This window comes from Euprymna scolopes, chromosome 4, assembly GCF_053919585.1.
Source record: "Euprymna scolopes isolate OS-2025 chromosome 4, ASM5391958v1, whole genome shotgun sequence".
NCBI lineage: Eukaryota > Metazoa > Mollusca > Cephalopoda > Sepiida > Sepiolidae > Euprymna > Euprymna scolopes.
The window spans coordinates 7089788-7109521 of NC_136485.1; the positions used below are offsets into that span (position 1 = coordinate 7089788).

At 32.3% G+C, this 19734-nt stretch overlaps 2 protein-coding genes across 11 annotated transcripts in view; both read right to left on the bottom strand.

Annotated features, from left to right (window-relative positions):
* LOC145266542 (DDB1- and CUL4-associated factor 12-like) overlaps nt 1-17367 on the bottom strand; it is a 59218-nt gene extending 41851 nt beyond the window's left edge. For 3 of the 10 annotated variants that reach the window (XM_080122402.1, XM_080122382.1, XM_080122336.1), the window contains exon 1: nt 13023-13334. Coding sequence is in view for 1 of the 10 variants with exons in the window: in XM_080122319.1 (XP_079978445.1) it covers nt 5820-5834 (15 nt within the window). In the remaining 9 variants the exon portion in view is untranslated. Of the gene's footprint in view, nt 1-5819; nt 5967-13022; nt 13335-17140 lie in introns of those variants that run through there. The other 7 variants (XM_080122327.1, XM_080122345.1, XM_080122365.1 and 4 more) reach the window with 6 other exon arrangements.
* LOC145272817 (uncharacterized) overlaps nt 1-19734 on the bottom strand; it is a 731987-nt gene that overhangs the window by 295566 nt on the left and 416687 nt on the right. The window lies entirely within an intron of this gene.

Sequence of the window (19734 nt, forward strand, 5' to 3'; positions counted from 1 at the left end):
TGTTTTTTGTCTTCCTATTCACCATCAAGTACATAGCACACAGGAAATGTACTACTGCATTATTATAGAGTATTGAGCACCTACAGATTCAGCATATACAACTTATCAATGTTTTTTGTTATTTTTTTTTATATTACATTTTCACCCCAGACAAGGCACATTGATGTAGGGGGCTACTATTAGGGACATAAGCTACAGGGGTACTATGTGGGGAGTTGGGCAGCAAGATGCCGGTTCACGTTACACTTGAACTTCTGTATGACAGTACAGTTGGGGAAGCAGGAACCCGGAAGAGAATTTCAAAGTCTAGCAGTTCTGGGAAAGAAACTACTGCAGTAGAAGGCTCTCTTACATCTAGGGATCTCAACTGTGAAGGGGTGGGATTTTGCTGCTTGTCGGATTTGTCGGAGGTATTTACGTCGAGGGGATACAAGTGCTTGCAGTTTGCCGGAGCATTCACCGTTAAAGTACTTGTAGAACAACCAGAAGGATGCTACATTTCGTCGGTGGGACAGAGGCTGAAGCTTAGATGACCTATCAGGTTGCCGACTCTCTTTTGAACCTTGTCTAGGAATGAGAGACTAGTAGCAGATGCACCAGCCCAAATATAACAATAGTCCATACATGAGTGAATGGTGACCTTATAGAGGTACAGGGTACTTTCGGGCATAAGTAGCTTTCTAGCATGGTAAAGAGAACCTACTTTCTTCGCAGCAGTCCTGGCAATATTCTCAATGTAATTGTTCCAACTCATGTTTCCTGTGAACGTTAGGCCAAGGAGTTTAAAAGATGTACTTTCAGATAAAGTCTTTGGCCATTGCTATTGGTGGCAGAGAAGGTTTCTTGTAATTATTGAAGGAAACCAGTTTAGTCTTGGCAGCATTGAATGTGATCATCCATTTATGTCCTCATTCCACTACAGATCGGAGGTCATCCTCTAGTGTTTTTGCCATTTCTTTAGATACGTGTTCATTTGTTTTCCTGTCGTGACTGTTATAGATCAGCATATATACCCATCTCACAGACAATTTTGTCAGGGAGGTCATTTATGTAAATTAGGAATAATAGAGGTCCAAGGATAGACCCCTGAGGCACTCCTGCATTTATATCATATTGTTTAGATGGACGACCATCGAGGACAACCTGGATTTTTCTCTTATCTAAGAAGGATTTAATTATGTTAAGTATTCTTTCAGTGATACCGTATGATCTGATTTTCCTGAGAAGACCCTCATGCCATAACTTGTCAAAAGCCTTAGATATATCTAGAGCTACCGCTCTACCCTCCCCTGCTTTGTCCAGTGAATGGTATATACGCTCAGAGATTACAGTTAGGATGTCTGCTGTGGAACGGGCTTGCCTAAATCCATATTGTTGGTCGGTCAGAAGTTTAGCATCTGTAAGGTGCTGGACTAGAGCATGGTTAATTATGGACTCAAATATTGTCGAAAAGTGGGAGGAGGCTAATGGGGTGGTACTGTATTCTTATACCTACTTTCTATCTGGCATATTTGGCACTTTCCAATTCAGTATATTTTCCTTACTAAGTGTAATATTAAATTATTAAACCCATCTGTTCTGTCTAAGGTATTGAGCATTATTTGATTTATTACAACTTACTAAGTGTAAGACTGTATTATTACACAACCTGCTCTATATATCTATATTGAGCACATTACTATTTAGTACACATCACCCTTTAGGTCTCCAACTGCACTATTAATTTATGGCTCTCATTCAACACCAGCTTTCTTGTCTAGTATATAATACTATATGAAAATGCATTGATTTTTTTCGCTAACATATAACACATGTAACATAGCAACACAACATATGAACACACTTGCTCTATCTAGGATATTAAAGACTTTATAATAATATACCACTTGTCCAATATTAACAAATTCCTAATGAACTGCCCCCTTAATTAAACGCTTCATCAAATCTCCACACTAACGTAATGTACTTGCAATAACCCTTATCCCTGAGTGGCTTCCGGGCCTTGATAAGTGGTGATCACTGTGTAAAAAAAAAAAAAAAAAAAAAACACTTACCGAATGTAATACGATAATATTAATAATATGTTCCCAGATGATATCAAATATCTTTTTCTATTCAACAGTTAAAAAAAAAAAAAAGTAAAGTTCTTTTTCCTGTGCAATGAATCGTGTAAACATACCTTTTCTATCTAGCACTTACAACATATGCAATACTGTTATTTCATTACTAGAGAACTAGGATGTAAAACTGTAAAATAGTTTAAAACACAGTAGGGCTATTGTTCCCAGCAACATTGCATGTAAATACACCTTTTTTTTTTTTTTTTTTTTTTTTTTTTAATTACATTTTCACCCCAAACAAGGCACATTGCCAATTTGGTGTAGGGGGCTACTATCAGGGGCAACAACTACTGGCGTACTATGTAGGGATTTGGGCAGCAAGATGTCGGTTCACGTTGCACTTGAACTTCTGCACGTCAGTACAGTTGGGGAAGCAGGGACTTGGAATGGAATTCCAAAGTCTAGCGGTTCTGAGGAAGAAACTACTAGAGTAGAAAGATCTTTTACATCTAAGGATCTCTACAGTGTGGGGGTGGGATTTTGCAGCCTGTCGGGTCTGTCGAGGGTGTTCACGTCGTGGGGACGCAAGTGCTTGCAGTTCGTTAGAGCATTAAAATACTTGTAGAACAGGCAGAGGGATGCAACGTTTCATCGATGGGACAGAGGCTGAAGCTTAGATGCCAGTTCAGGGCCTATCAGATTTGCGACTCTCTTTTGAACCCTGTCAAGGAGCGAGAGACTAGTAGCCGATGCACCAGCCCAAATATGAAAGCAATACTCCATACATGGACGAATGGTTGCCTTATAGAAGTACAGGATACTTTCGGGTTAGTAGTTTTCTAGCACGGTAGAGAGAGCCCACCTTCCTTGCAACGGCCCTGACAATGCCCTCTATGTAATTGTTCCAACTCATATTTCCTGTGAACGTTAGGCCAAGGAGTTTGAAAGATGTACTCTCAGATAAAGAGTCGTTGGCCATTGCTATAGGTGGTAGAGAAGGTTTCTTGTAATTATTGAATGAAACTAGTTTAGTCTTGGCGGCATTGAACACCTGCTCTATCAAAGTTATTGAGCAATTTTTCTATAAGATATACCACTGCATTATTAATATTATAGCTTTTTTTTCTTGCATATGTGTATGTGAAAAGACAATTCTTCTTCAGTAGTATTTAAACACATCTGAATTTTTATTAACATGTGGTAACTTACAAACTGTAATACTGAATTATTTTTTTTTTTAACCCGAGCAATGTCAATTTTCTTGTTTAGTATACAATACTAACAACCCACTTTAAACATAGTGGAATTATTGCTACCAGGCAATGCATTTTTTAAACACATCTGCTCTATCTAGAATATTAAACACTTTGAATGAACTTATACCAATTAGCAAATGTAATGTTATAATATATTAGGGCTCCCAGCCAATGCTGAATATTCTTCCCACCCCCTCTCCCGGCAACATGGCGTTTAAACAAACCTGCTTTATGTAGCACTGCTCTAATATTGAGCACTTTGAATAAAATTATACCACTTAGTAAATGTAATGCAGTAATTAAGGAAGCCTCCAAAGCACTGCCAAAAGTAAGGAGACAGTAACATAAAATCAAAATAGGGAGACCTCCAGAGCACAGCCAAAATTAAAAGCTACAATGTAAATGAAAAACATAATTGGTAATATCTGAAGAATGATTCAACAAAATGAATTTTTATTTTAATTTTAGGTATTATTTTCCAAGGTAACACCGATTCAGTATATGACAGCTTTATGGGTGCTTTTTTTTCTTTTAGCTGGACATAGACAACTCTTCTTTATTGGGGTGGGGGGGGGTACTCGGTGTTGCCCGGGTGTGGAGAGGTTTTATGGTAAGGGTATTGAGCAATGGAGCCCTAAAAAAAAATGAAAACAGCAGCGAGTACCCACGAGAGGGAAAAAAAATGAGCTGCAGTAGCCAGGCTCAAATCTGTAAGGTGAAGAAGGAAAAGGTGAAAAAAGCCAACCATTTAGCCCCTGTGCCCACCGACGTCGGCGGGTTTCGAAATAAGGCTAGTAATTGAAAGGCATATGACTTTGCAAAAATGTTGATGAAAAAAGTGCCCCCCCCCCTGTAAAAAAAAATGACCCAGTTGATGGTGAAAGAATAAATGTTTTTGGCAAATTTTTGGATATTTTTTGGCCAAGAGACTGAGCTTTCCAAATTATGTTAGTGTTGGTCACGTGTGTGGAAAGTTTTAGCAATACATACATTCACACACACATACACTAATAGACAGGTGAGATTTATATAATAGACTAGCCTGGGTGCCCAGTGTTGTTCAGGTGTTTGGAGGTGTGTTGAGGAAAAAAAAAAAAAAAATGGTAGTGGGCAGGCTCGAATTTGTGACGCAAAGGCGGAAAAGAAAGTGAAAGAAAATCTGACGTCTTATTGCTACTCCATGATGCGACTGGAAGTCTAGAGCGTTCAAATTTAACGAAGTCAATCAAAAACAAAAGATGACTGGCAAAAATGGTGTTGCTTTTAAACCTCCCATGAAAGCAAATTAGACACAAGGTCATTTTTTAATGGGGGGGGGGGGAACTAGCTCCCCAAAAAAAGGGGCACTCTGGCAATATCCAAATAAATAGTAATTGTCTCATTATAAAAGGTTTCCCCTACATTGACCAAGGACCAATTACAGAATGGATACTACCTGGCCTTCAGGCCAGGTGGTTGCGTTCCAATAGTTTTACTTTATACGAAAAAGATGAACAAACACTAGAGACGACGACATAGTGGAAATTTTTTTTAACTCGATCAAAAAAAAAAAAAAAAAAAAAAAAAAAAAAAAAAAAGATATTACGATCTGGGAAGTATGCAAAAACTTCTCGCAAAATCAAACCGACGCGAGAAGCCCGATGTAAAAAGCTTTTGTGAACGTACACAAATGCTTGCGTCCATTTTGTCCTTTATATAGTAGACTATCCTGGGTGCTCGGTGTTGCCTGAATGTTTGGAGGTGTATGTTAAGCAATAAAAAAATAAATAAAAATAAAAAAAAGTGGTAGTAGGCAGGCAGGCTCGAACCCGTACCGCGAAGGAGAAAAAGAATTTTTGCCGTTGGGTCCATCGCCAAACCGGAAGGCTAGTCAATTGAAAAGAGGGGATGACTTTCAAAAATATTGGAAAAAAAAAGCAGCCCTTCCCTATAGAAAAGTGCCCACTTGAGGGTGAAGGAATTAATGTTTTTAGCCAATTTTTCTATATTTGTCGTCTGAAGGGCCGAGCTTGAAAACGACACTAATCTTGTGAAAATCCGTTGCTTCTGTCAAAAGTTTAAGGCAGACATACAAATATACATACATTTAAACAGACAGGTGAGATTTATATTATAGATTATAACAAAAATAATTTTTTTTTTATTTAACTGCCCTAAAACACTAGAATGACCCCAAAATAGGATTAATTTGTATATAAAACTGATCCCTGATCCCCATTCTAACTAATTGCTTTTTTTTGCATATTTTTTAAGGTGTTCACATATAATGGCTCAATAAAAATCCACATAGGAACCAAAAAAAGAACCAGAATGTTGTTTTAGAAGAGTATGTGATCTAGCCAAAAGTTTTAATAGTAAATTATTTTTAAATACATAAGCAATTAGAAAAGTAAATACACAAGAAAAAAAAGCATAGGTTTGTAGCACAGGAAATGCTTGTGAAAAATAGGGAAAGAGTAAAAGCACTATCCAGACCTCCACTGGAACTGGAAAGTAGACTTACTATCACAAATTCCATTCCATGAAAAGTCAGCCATTATTGGTGAAAAACCAACAGTAAACGGCTACTGCAATAATGCATAATTATTTGCTTATGGAAGAAGTGGAGGGTACTGGAAATCTGAGGAGACTTGTTGCTACTTAATATTCCAGGGAACAGAACACCACTTGTTATGAGCAATTACTGATAATGATTTATAATGAATAAAAATCAACAAATCTGATATTCAAAACAAAACAAAACAAAACAAAAATACAAATTAATAGAGAAGGAATCTTTATGACATATGTTGCTATTGGCGACAGAAATGATTTCAAAGGGAACAATTTTGTTTTTTAATTAATATATCATTATATAAGTAATTTAAGTTTTGTAATTATTGGTTGTGAATAAATAAAAGATCTAATACTTTACCTCTTGTCAATAAACGAGACGCCTGAAACGTTATTTCTTTACTCACAACTAATAAATACAGAAGTTAAAATGCTTATAACTTACTTTCAAATATTAAACATTATAAACACAAGTTAACGTACGTGCAAAAGTGGTTATACGGACAATGGTTATTAAAAGGAGCTTATAATTTAATTAATATCTTTTTTTTGTGTTTAGAAGATAAAAGTATGTTTAGATGTAAAAAAATAATGAAAAATGTGATAATGGCAGAAAAAAAAGTTCAGTTATGAATAAATTGTAAGAATTCCTTGAAAGATAACTATTGAAACTTCTGGAACTATTTCAAAGATAACTGGTAAATTAAAATCTTAAAATACAGAATCAAAAATCATACTTACATTTTATTAAAAATTGCATCATTATTTAAAAAAAAAAAAAAATGAGAGTTTAGTATATAAAAATAGAGTGTTCAGTCAATTAGTAAACAAACTGGCTACTGTTATGCAGAATTGCATGGATGACAATCAATGAAATAATATTTCGTTTTATTATTTTTAAAGGAAATAGACGTTGTTAGTTAATTTGGCTTTAATGTACTTCTCCAACTTTTGTTTCATTTCAATACTATCTTTAAATATAAGAATATTTGTAAACTAAAATTATGTTTTACTTTTATGAATTTTTCACAAAAATCTTTTATATACATGTTTATTTTCAGACACGTTTTCACAGAGATAATGGATATTAAATGTAACTTGAATTTTTTATGGGGTTTATTTTACAATCCACAGAAGTACAACGGTTCTAGAAACCAGTAATATTGAACATTACCAGAGAACAAGAAAAAATGGCTGTAAGGTCTCTTTACATCTTTGAAGTCTTGATAATCACTTAAAAAAAGAAATCCAACAAAATGGTGGTAGAAACCCACCACATAAATGTCGGTAACATTTATTGGGTGCGTTTCTACCAACATTTTGTTTTATTTCTTATTTTTAAGTCTTTGTTGAGATTTCAGACATCACAGCCATTTTTTTTCTTGTTCTTCAGTAGCGTTGAATATTACTTGTTTTTCAAACTGAACAAACATTTTACATTAAGATACTAAAAAACTTATTCAGTTAGAAAAGTAACTTATCTTGCCTTTGATAACATTTATTTTTGACAACTTTTTAGTAAAATGTAACTTTTGATAACATTTGTTTTTTGACAATTTTTTCGTACGTCTGTGTATATTTGTAATACAAACCCCAGTTTACGAATATTCTTATTTATTATATTTAAAAACTATTGAAATGAAACAATCAAGAAACAGTGAAATATAATTGGGCATATTAACTAACACCGTCTATTTCCTGTGCCGTCATGACGTGGACAACAAGCAATACCTCAAATAGGTTAATATGCATGATCGCCCAATGTTTTATTCGATAAGATCGTTAATTCGATGATCTTTTTTTTGTTTTGAACGGGATTATATTGATTTTATTAACACAAAATTTTGGGGTTCTTCCGAAATAAGAACTACTTTTTTTTAAATTAACATCTACGGTGCTTTATTTTCATATATTTTATTTGTTTTTAATTATTCGTTTTTTCCCCTCAATACTTTTGAGATTTTTTTTTTGTACTTGTTTAGTTTAATCAAGACATTAAAACATCAAAAATTGAAGAAAAAGTTATATTGTACATACTCGTTATGGAATGAAGTTCTCAAAGAAAAATTTTCATTTAATTCGATCAAGTAAGTTTTTTCTTTTTACAGAGGAAAATCAAATTTTCATAAGATCGATCGTATCCCGCCATCTTGCCTATTCCGCAGATGAGGAGGGGGGGGACACAAGGGAGATAACTTTGCTTAAAGTTTGTCAAAATTTGACGAGCTTATTTGGAAATATGGGCAGAAAAATATACCTAGATAAATATTTTTTTTTTCACTTATTTTACAGTTTCTCTGTCCTTTATTAATTCCATTTTCATTTAAAGTCACCCCTTCCCTCGTCCACGAAATAAGCAAGATGGCAGGATACAATCGATCTCATTAAAATTTGATCAAATTAAGTTAATTTTTTTATAACTTAATTCCATAACAGGTATGTATAATATTTTTTTCAATGTCTTGACTAAACAGCACATCTCTCGGCTAACATCCACATCTGTGGTGACTTCAACGTCCATAACATGGAATGGCTGACCCATTCAAATAAGACTGACAACGAGGGGAGGTTTTGTCATGATTTTGCCATTGTTTATGACCTCACTCACGATTGTTTGCGAACCCACCCGTGTGCCCAATACACCCGGTCAATATGCAAGCCTCCTAGACCTTTTTCTCTCAACTTCCCCTGAGCTATGTTCATGTTCCATTCATTCTCCTCTAGGATCCTCCGACAACTCCGTCGTATCAGTTAAGATAAAAATGAAATATAATAAGTCCCCAGACGTACCCCTCCACCGTACTGTATACCGATAATCTATGGCTGGGACAGCTTCCGTACATTCATATCTGATTTACTTCTGCATTTCATGTTTAAAAAGGATGTGTTCTCTATAGTATCAGATCTGACCGAATGGTTAATTGTAGGCATAGACCAATTCATACAATCTAAAAAAATCCCAACAAAAACCTAACAGCCAGCCATGGTTCTCCCCAGAATGTGCTGCTGCTATCGTGCACAGAAATCACTTTTTCCATAACTACCAACGTAATAGATGCACTGAGACTAAAGCTGCTTTCAGGAACGCCAGCAACCACTGTAAAAGAGTAATAAAAAATGCAAGAGAGCTATATGCCCAGTCTGTCAAATCCAAAGTAGCTGATCAGTGGTTTTGGTTTGGTTCCTACCAGTTTTGGCAAATAACAAATAGGATCCTGAACAGAAGTGTGCGTTCTATCCCAACCATTATCAATGGACCAGAGGTCATCTCGTCAGCATCAGACAAGGCCAAACTATTTGCAAAGAACTTTGCAGTTAATTCTACCCTATGCGACGAAGGCCATCAACTCCCCATATTTCCTCCTATAACACAGAACACGCTATGCAACATACAAATATCTGTGCATGAGGTCGCCAAGCTAATCAAGAACCTTGATTCCAGTAAAGCAACTGGCCCTGACGGCATCCCAATTATAGTGTTAAAAAAACTTCAACACGAACTTGCTCCCATACTTACGAAACTGTTTAAGCGTTGCCTTAAGGAGAAGTGCTTTCCGACTCCCTGGAAAACCTCATCAGTATGCCCTGTATTTAAGAATTCAGGTGATAAGTCATCTCCCTCTCAGTACACACCAATAAGCCTGCTGTGTGTTATGAGTAAGTTGCTGGAATCCATATTAAATAGAGAAATAGTAAACCACCTCAGCAGAAACAATCTTCTTAGTGACACACAATATGGTTTCCGTTCTGCAAGATCTACCGCAGATGTGCTAACGGTTATATCTCACAGGATTAGTGAATCTCTTGACAAAGGTTTCCTTTCTAGGGCAATTGCTCGACATAGCAAAGGCCTTCGACAAGGTCTGGCATAAAGGCCTACTTCACAAGATTTCCAGCTACGGTTAACTGGAAATGTTTTCTCAATCATTAAATCATCTCTCTCCGATAGGCTCATAAGAGTAGTGATCGATGGACAAAAATCAGAGGCCTGCAGTATTAATGCTGGAGTCCCTCAAGGGTCAATCCTGGGCCCAACTCTATTCCTGATCTACATCAATGACCTCCCTAAACACATACTTAAATCATTCGTTGACATCTATGCTGATGACACGACCATCTACGGCAACACATCAAAGGCTGTAAATGACAAAGTTCTCTCTGATTCTCTCTCCTCTAATCTCGATCGCATGGTTCAGTGGGGGAAGTCATGGCTGGTTACCTTTAATGCATCTAAAACCAAACTCCTATCTTTACATCATCAACGCTCTGATCCCCATCTGGCATCAATTGAAATGGATGGCTCTCGTCTAGGAGAAGCCCCGTGTTTTGACAAGCTTCTGGGTTTGTCCTTTACTACTGATCTGAAATGGAGCACATACATCAAGTCTTTTGCCAAGGTCGCTGGAAAGATGGTGGGATCCTTCTACCGCTCCAGAAGATATCTCACTACTGATGCAATTCTCTATCTATATAAAAGCCAAGTAGGTCCAACAATGGAATACTGCTGCCATATCTGGGCAGGAGCTGCTAAAAACAGCCTATCCTGCCTTGACAGAGTACAAAATAGACTTTGTGGCTTAGTGAGGGATGCCCTTTTCTCTACCATGCAACCTCTCTCCCACAGAAGAGACGTTGCGAGCCTATCCTTGTTTTATCGTTATTTCTATGGCAGGTGCTCGTCTGAACTCCAATCTCTGGTCCCCCCTCGACAATCTTTCATGAAAAACACCCGTCTAGCTGAATCCACTGTGAAAAATTTCCCCCACTCTTTATCTGTGCCTAAACCAAAACGTGGATTCCATGAACAAAGCTTTTTTCTTAGAACTGCACGCCTGTGGAACTCTGTTCCGTCTGCCTGCTTCCCACCTGACTACAACTTGGATGTGTTCAAGTCCAACGTTAACAAATTCCTAATGAACCGCCCCCTTAAGTAAACACTTCATCAAATCTCCACACTAACGTACTGAACTTGCAATAACCCTTATCCCTGAGTGGCTTCCGGGCCTTGATAAGTGGTGACCACCGTATAAAAAATAAATAAATAGCCACATACGTTTTTTTTTTCATATAAAATATATTTTCACTTAGATTTTAAAAAATGCGTTTATTAGTCCGTGATCTTTAATTAATAAATACTGAAAATTTCATTAAAATTGATGTTATCTTCAAGTTTAGCATCCCTCTTAATACGAAGTTATCTTTAATTTAAATGAAAATTTCAGTATTTATTAATAGATAGTTTTTTATTGGAACTTAAAATTAAAAATATTCATGAAACGAAGCGTTACAGTTTTTTTAATCAAATGGTGACTGCACTACTGCACTAGTGATCCGATCCGCGCTATTTTTTTAATCGTATTTCCAAGTTTAATTAAAGTTTTATGATATATTTTTTTTATTCAATTGTAAGGTTGAAGTATAGAATAGGTACAAAACACCCTCCCCATGTAAAGAATGGCTTTTTAAATAATAACGTTATTATTTACGTCCGGATCGGATCACTCTCTGCACTAGTACCCAAATATCATACAAAAAGTCTTTGTCAATCCGGGGATGCTAAACTCGAAGATAATCAAGATTGGTGGATTTTCACAATTTTCGTGACTTTTTAAGTGAAGAAAGAGTACTTCTGTAGATTACGAATCGTACTGAAATAATGACATTATTTAGAAACCGATTCTAAACATGGAGAAGAAGGGGAACTTCCTTTTTTTTTTTTTTTTAATTAGTTGCACTTCACAAAATAATTTAAAGAAGAAAAACAAAACGGTAAAAATTGAATTTAACTTAAAAACCCTGTTCAGTCCGTATTATTTTGCATAAGTATTAAAGCTAAGAGTCAAATGTTTTACACTTTTGGGGAACGGCCATTAATTTTGCATGTGCTTTTTGGGAAATTAATCCATTTTTTTTCCTACTCATCATGAGTAGGGAAAATAAGTTGGGGTTTTTTAAGACTATATTTCTATTTGTTTTTCCTCAGAATGTTTAGTCTTTATTAGCATATTTTTTGTTGTATATAAAACGCAGAAAAATAGTCATGTAAATTTTTATTTTTAAAACTTGTAGAATTTAGAATAGAAAAAAAAAATCAGCGACCATTTTTTATATAAGAATCTTTTTTCTTTTTATTACCTTGACAGCATGAGGGCAAAGGATATAATTTTTTCCCTTTTATAACAAATTTACAAATAATTTTGCATCTTCGCAACCTTCGTTTACCATTGGTCTTGTTAAGCATTTTTTTGTATTTCAATCTGATCATTTTTGTCTTTATAGTGAAGTAAAAAAAAAAAAAAATGCCATTTTTAAAGATAAAAATGAGATTTTTTTCTACGTCGACATCCTTGAAAAAAAAAAAAGGGGGGTGCTAATGCACTTACTGATCCGCGCTATTTTTTTTAAAATCGTATTTTCCAAATTTTAAAGTTTTATGATGATTTTTTTTATTCAATTGTAAGGTTACAGAATAAGTACAAAACACCCTGGCTTTTTAAATAATAACGTTATTATTTCAGCACGGATCAATTTCAGCATGAGTACCAAATATATTAGATATATAGCTTTTTTTTTAAATATCATTTTAGGAGCTTTATGGTTCCCCTCCCAGCTTTTATTTTATTTATATATTAGTAATTCTGAAAAATTAAAATGATGACCATTTGGGGGGGGGGGAAGAAGATGGTTACCCGTTCTGAGGACTGTAGGACAGAATGGGTAACCATCTTCTTTTTTTTTCCCCCAAATGGTTATCATTTTAATTTTTCAGGACTCCTACACTATGTAGTCAAGACCTGAGTGAGTGATAAAATTTATAATAGTAAAATGAGACGCCACCCTAAAGTCTAAAATATTTGCGCAGTTATTTACAGGGTGTTGACGTGTACTAGCACGAAACAAAACTAATAGAATTGCAGTTTTAGTTTTCCATTCACAGCGTGGGAATTTTTTTTTTTACCAAAGAAATTCAGCAAATTCTTTTAGAATTTGCTGAATGAAGAGGGCGGGGGCGTCGTCGTACACATCCGCCCCATTAAGTGGAACTAAATTATTTCGAGTTTTAGTGTTATTGTTTTGCTTACCATTAACAAAATAGTACAAGAGGTAGAAATATTTTCTAAAATAAAAACATCGATAAAAATCAAATACTTACAGAAAAAAAATTAGAAAACAAATCTCCATTCGCCAATAATCGGAGATAGCAGGGTTTAATATATATATTATATATCTTTTTTTTTTCAAAGTTTTGTTGTTTTTCTTTTTAACTCTGTAAACAAATATTTTGTTGTTGTTATAATTTTGAAGTGTTTGTTTGCTTTCCCTCTAATAATAATAATAAAAAATATATTTATAGGAGGGTCAAAATGAATATTGTCGTCAGCAGGGAAGAAATAAACAAGGGGTTTTCATTTCGTCTCGTCGATGTCAACAATTTTTCCTTTCTGTCGTCGAAACGAGTTATCTCCCTTGAAAACACAAACTCCAAAAAATGGCTTTATTTTCATTTTCCATACAAAAACAATTTTTTACGAAAAGGTTCATTGTTATTTAATAAGATATTGACATGAATAAATCCATAAAGCAACATATCAATAAAAAAAAAAAATTGATATCAAATAAAGCTAAAAATATTTTTCCTATTGTAAACAAATACCCCCTCCCCCAATATAATTTGTGGTTAGATTGTCATTAACGATAGCCTTCCATCACAAACAAAAATAACCTAAAACTATTTAACACAATAAAAAAAACATTAAACGGTTTCTGTAATTTTGATTAAGATTTCGCATTATTTTAACACTACAAGAAGGAAAAATAACATTATTTATTTTTGTTTTTAACCACCACCTCTTTTTTTAATAAACAGCTGTGAGTGATTTCTGATTTATACAGTTTAATTGGGTTTATTAGTAGAATAGTGACTCGACTCACGCAATGGAAGAAAATAGGGTGCTTCTTCTGCTTGTTAAGATAGAGTTGACAGATTGATTTTTTAAATACGTCCTTTTAAGCAAAAATATTACTTATGTAGAAAATAGTAATATATCCAAAAATTACGAAAATACATCGAGTATAAAGTTATGTATAATTAAAAGTAATGTTTACTGAAAATTAGGTAAAATTACATTTTTCTTAAGATATTATAAAGTAGATGATAAAGAATTCATACACAGGGGACATAACTTCTTGTAATTATGAAATAACAAAACGAATATTTTATTCAGAAAAATTAATTTAGTTTTAACACTTTTTGTATTATCAACAAACAAAAATACTTCTTGTATTTTCAAATAATAAAACATTAGGTGATAAAACTTAAAGAGATTTTATAATTTAAATAAAAGTTTACAATATATAATTTATATAATTAAATAACACTTTATAATATTTAATTTTTCTTTTCTGTTCCGTAGTAAAACAAGTGTTAAAACTAAATTAATTATTTTAAATAAGATATTTGTTTTATTATTTGATAATACAGGTGTTTTTTTTTTGTTTGTTTGTTTAAAAATCATTTTTTTTTGTTTCGAAATAACTCAAGAAGTGTTAAAACTAAAGTAATTTTTCTGAATATTTTTTTAATTATTTGATAATACAAGAAGTGTTTTCGTTTTTTTTTTTTTTCGCAATAACACAAGAAGTGTTAAACTAAAGTATTTTTTAAAAAATAAATAAATACAAAGGTCTCGTTTTTCATGTCTCCGTTCCATTCAGTTGCCTTAGACAATCAATTGTACCCACTTCCGGTAGCTTGAGTTTTTCCAAGCACTGATCTTGGACATTACCCTTTTTAAATAGTATATTAGAATTTCAACCACAAGAAAAATAATTTAAGACCAAATTATTTACAAAATTTAACAACGATGTTAAATCGAGTCCAACAATTAGATTTTCATATTTCTTTTGCAACTAAAAATAATTAAAAAAAAAAAAACTCCAATATTTTTAACACAAAATAAAGCAAAATTCAAAATGTCAGATTATTAAATTGGGGTTTGTATTACTGTACTAATAGATTCGAAAAAGTTGTCAAAAAACAAATATATAATAAATAAATGTTATCAAAGGCAAGATAAATTACTTTTCTACCAAACTGGATATAATTTTCGTGTTTTTATTCAATTTAACATGTTTATTCAGCTCAAAAAGCATACAGTGTTTACCGATGTATTGGAAAATTTTAAATGGCGGCCGACTCTCTCTCTTTAACACGGTAAGTTCGGGAAAAGGTGTTATAAATAATAAACTAGACAAAATACTATTAAAAAACCACCGAATATATATCAAGTTATGTCACGGTAACTTATATTGAGCAAATTTCTAAGAGTATTTTGTCTAGTTTATTATTTATAACACCTTTTTCCGAACTTACCGTGTTAAAGAGAGAGTCGGCCGCCATTTTAAATTTTCCAATACATCGGTAAACACTGTATGTTTTTCGAGCTGAATAAATATGTTACATTGAATAAAAACACAAAAAATATATCCAGTTAGGTAGAAAAGTAACTTATCTTGCCTTTGATAACATTTATTTGTTATATATTAGTTTTTTGACAACTTTTTCGAATCTATGTGTACAGTAATACAAACCCGACAAATGGAATTCCCATTTCCGCAAAAATTGTTTTCATATTTATTTCTTGTTTACTCATCGTATAAACGTCATTTTTCGGAACATGTCAAACAGACCAAAACATTTTTTTTTAATTAAATCATTTTTTTCCGAAATAAAATTCACTTTTTTAAAACATTTTTTTGACACTTTGTTAAAATTTGATTAAAAAAAAAAATCATAAATATGGCAGAATGAAAACAAAACCTTCTCGTCCAACAGGTTTAAGAAAAGGAAAATAAATAATATTAAAATTAGAAACAAAAAATCATCGTAAATTAATTTTTTCTTAATTTTTACATGAAATAAAAATGCAACAAGAATCGATTGACAAAGTGCGACGTAAAAAAATGAATAACCAAGTTTTACATACAATTTTTTTTTTTCCGTTGTTAATATTTAAAAATGTGGACTGATTAAAAAATACATAAAAGATATTTTTTAGGACCTAGCCCTGCGCAATATAAACACCCCAACCTTCCCATGTTAAGAACGGCTTCCGATGTTGGGGGGTATTCTGAAAGACGTTCTTAACATGGGGAGGTTGGGGCTGTTTATATACTACGCAGGTTTTTTTTGGTACTAATGCACTTTGCACTTATTGATCCGTGCTGAAATCATAACGTTATTATTTAAAAAGCCATTCTTAACATGGGAAGGGAGAGTGTTTTGTACCTATTCTATACTTTAATCTTACAATTGAATTAAAAAAAAAAACATAAAACTTTAAACTTGGAAATACGATTTAAAAACTAGTGCGGATCAGTAAGTGCACTGCACTAGCACCTTTTTTTTTTTTTTACTTGCCTCCCCACGAGGGCAGACTTAGACACAAGGTCGGCTTTTACTGTGGGGAGAAACCAGGTCCCCAAAAAGGGGTCAGTCTGGTTAGTAACAAAAATAAAAATGTACTAGTCATGAGGGACTTCTCCACTAACAGAGAGAAAAAAAAGCAATAATTTTAATAATTAAAAACAAAAACAAAAAAAAAACACCAAAATAATTTCAAATTTAATGCAATTCTGAACAAATTTTGTCAATATTTCTGCGAAATTATTTTTTATTTTGAATGGATTTTAAATGTGTTATCATCACCATGGACGTTTTTAGCGTCCCAAATTCCTTTTTTTTTTTTAAATACGACGATTCTTTAAACGATTTGTAGTTTTTAAATGTCGTAACAAACATCCAATAAATATTTAATTGAACATCGATTTTATGGGGTTTTCTTCTTGTTAAAGTGAATGTTAGTATTGTTCTGCTAACTTTAATATTTGCAGAAAAAACAATCATAAAATCAAAGATAAAAATGACTTTTAAATCACAGAATCTTTCTGCAAAGAAAGGAAGAACGATATTAAATACAAAATATAAAACAAAAAACATGTGCAAAATATAAAGTTCTCTTAAAAAATGATATTAAATAAAATCATGTGTTACTTTATGGAGAGATTAAATTGCAATGTGATTTTCAAATAAAGAATTTGGGATGCGAAATTGTTCACACCATTTTGAACATGAATTCTTTTAACAACAAACTATTTTTAAACAACACCAATCGAAAAATCTTAAATATCTTTAACAATTTTTTGCTTAATTTAATAGAAACAAAGACATGATGGATTCAAATGTAGAAGACAAAGATAAAAATTCTTCACCTGAACATGGATGTGATCGCCTGCTAAAAGATTTTGGTTGATGACTTCAAAACAATAACAACCAACTTCGCCAAAAAATAACCAAGAAATGCGAAGATAATTTTAGGAGATGGCGAAAAATAATAATTTTAAAAAATCGTTAATAAATAACAAAAATATTAATCGTTAATTTAAAAAAATCACGTGAAACGCAGACGCAACATTTTGTTTTAAACATTTATTTATTTATTTATTTATTTATTATTATTATTATTATTATTATTATTATTATTATTATTATTATCATTGTTGTTTTTTGTTGTTGTTATTATTATTATTGTTATTATTATTATTATTGTTATTATTGTTGTTGTTTTTTTGTTGTTATTATTGTTATTATTATTATTATTGTTATTATTATTATTGTTATTATTATTATTATTGTTGTTGTTTTTTTTTGTTGTTATTATTGTTATTATTATTATTGTTATTATTATTATTGTTATTATTATTATTATTATCGTTATTATTATTATCGTTCTTATTATTATTGTTATTATTATTATTATTATCGTTATTATTATTATTGTTATTATTATTATTATTATTATTATTATCGTTGTTGTTGTTTTTGTTGTTATTATTGTTATTATTATTATTGTTATTATTATTATTATTATTATTATTATTATTATCGTTATTATTATTATTATTATTATCGTTATTATTATTGTTATTATTATTGTTATTATTATTATTATTATTGTTATTATTATTATTATTATTATTATTATCGTTATTATTATTATTATTATTATTATTATTGTTATTATTATTATTATTATTATCGTTATTATTATTATTGTTATTATTATTATTATCGTTGTTGTTTTTGTTGTTATTATTGTTATTATTATTATTGTTATTATTGTTATTATTATTATTATTATTATCGTTGTTGTTGTTTTTGTTGTTATTATTATTATTGTTATTATTATTATTGTTATTATTATTGTTATTATTATTATTATTATAATTATTATTATTATTGTTATTATTATTATTATTATTATTATTATTATAATTATTATTATTATTGTTTTTGTTGTTGTTGTTTGTTTATTTGTTTATTATAAATTTGTAAATGAATGAGAGAACACTCTTCCCATGAAAATGGTTCTTTTTTTTTTTTTTTTTTTGGCTATGGGAGAAATATTCAACTCAACTATTTCACTAGGTCCAAGTTACCCCCAGCCAAAAAAAAAAAAAAAAAAAACTTGACAAGGACAGTTTATTTGGTGAAATAAAAATAATTACAAATTTTCCATTCAACATAGGTATTATGCCCTGTTTGATTTGGGGGTGAGGAGGGGGGCGAGTGTCGCTGTGAACATTTCACCTTTTCTGTCTTCGATCAGTCGAGGAGAAATCCTTCTAAACTGAGGCAATTTTTATTTTTGTTCCTTTCCTATCCAGAGTACCCCTTTTTGAGGAACTGGATTTTCCTCCACATTAAAAACCGATCTTGTATCTAACTCTGCCCTCGTGGGGAGGCAAGTAAATAGGAACAAAAACTTTTGCTTACTCTTAGCTCGATTATTTCACTGAAATACTGCATTCATTTCATGGCTTCAAACGTTCTTAAAAGATCCCCAATGGTTCCGATGAAATTTTATTTACAAAAATAAATATATGTACAAAAGTGAGGATGAGTTGGAAGATCTACATATGCCCGCAAAAACAAAAAAAAAAAAATGAAAAGTAAAGAATCAAACAAAATATTAATTCTGCAGGTTAGTAAGGCCAACCCAGCCTCTGCTAAGTGTCGGTCCGCTCAATATTTTCCGGGTTAACTGAAAACAAGCAGGTCAGTCTCTAAATGGAAGTCGGAGCTAAGTAGTAAACATAAAAAAATAAAAAGATTAGGATGGAGCAGAGATGTATGGTGTCCTCCAAGATATAAACAACATTCTGATGTGGCCAAAGGTAAAATAAACTGCCTATTGCTAAGACCAACCCTAAAAAAATGTATACATAAAGTAGTTCTATCACTAACCCTAAATACGAGTGACAGGCTCCCTTCAAAAACAAAAACAAAAAAAAACTCACAACACATACAAACTGTGGTGAGTTTCTGAATAGTGTCCTTTTTTTCTCTGGCCAGATTTCTTGGAGCAGATGCCATGCTCTCTGGATAGTTGTTTCGGTGGAAGGTTTCTCTTAAATTGTTCATCTCTTCTTGATATGCATTGCTGTTACTACATATTGTTTTTGCTCGGTGTTGTAGGCAATGGAAAATTCCTTTCTTTACATTATATGGATGATGGGAGTTGAAGTTTAGGTACTGTCCAGTACCTAAAAGTGAACATTTTCTGTATACAGATGACAGAAACCCCAGAGCAGTGCAGGTAACCAGCACATCTAGGAATGATAATTTATTTTTATGTTCTTTTTTCATTGTGACATGTATAGTTGGATGGATAGAGTTCACATGGTCTAGTAATGTTTGAACATCTTCCTGATGAGGCCAGAGTATGAATGTGTCATCTCCATATCACAACTACATCATTGGCTTTCGTGGTGTTGATCCTAACACCATTTCCTCAAAGTATTCC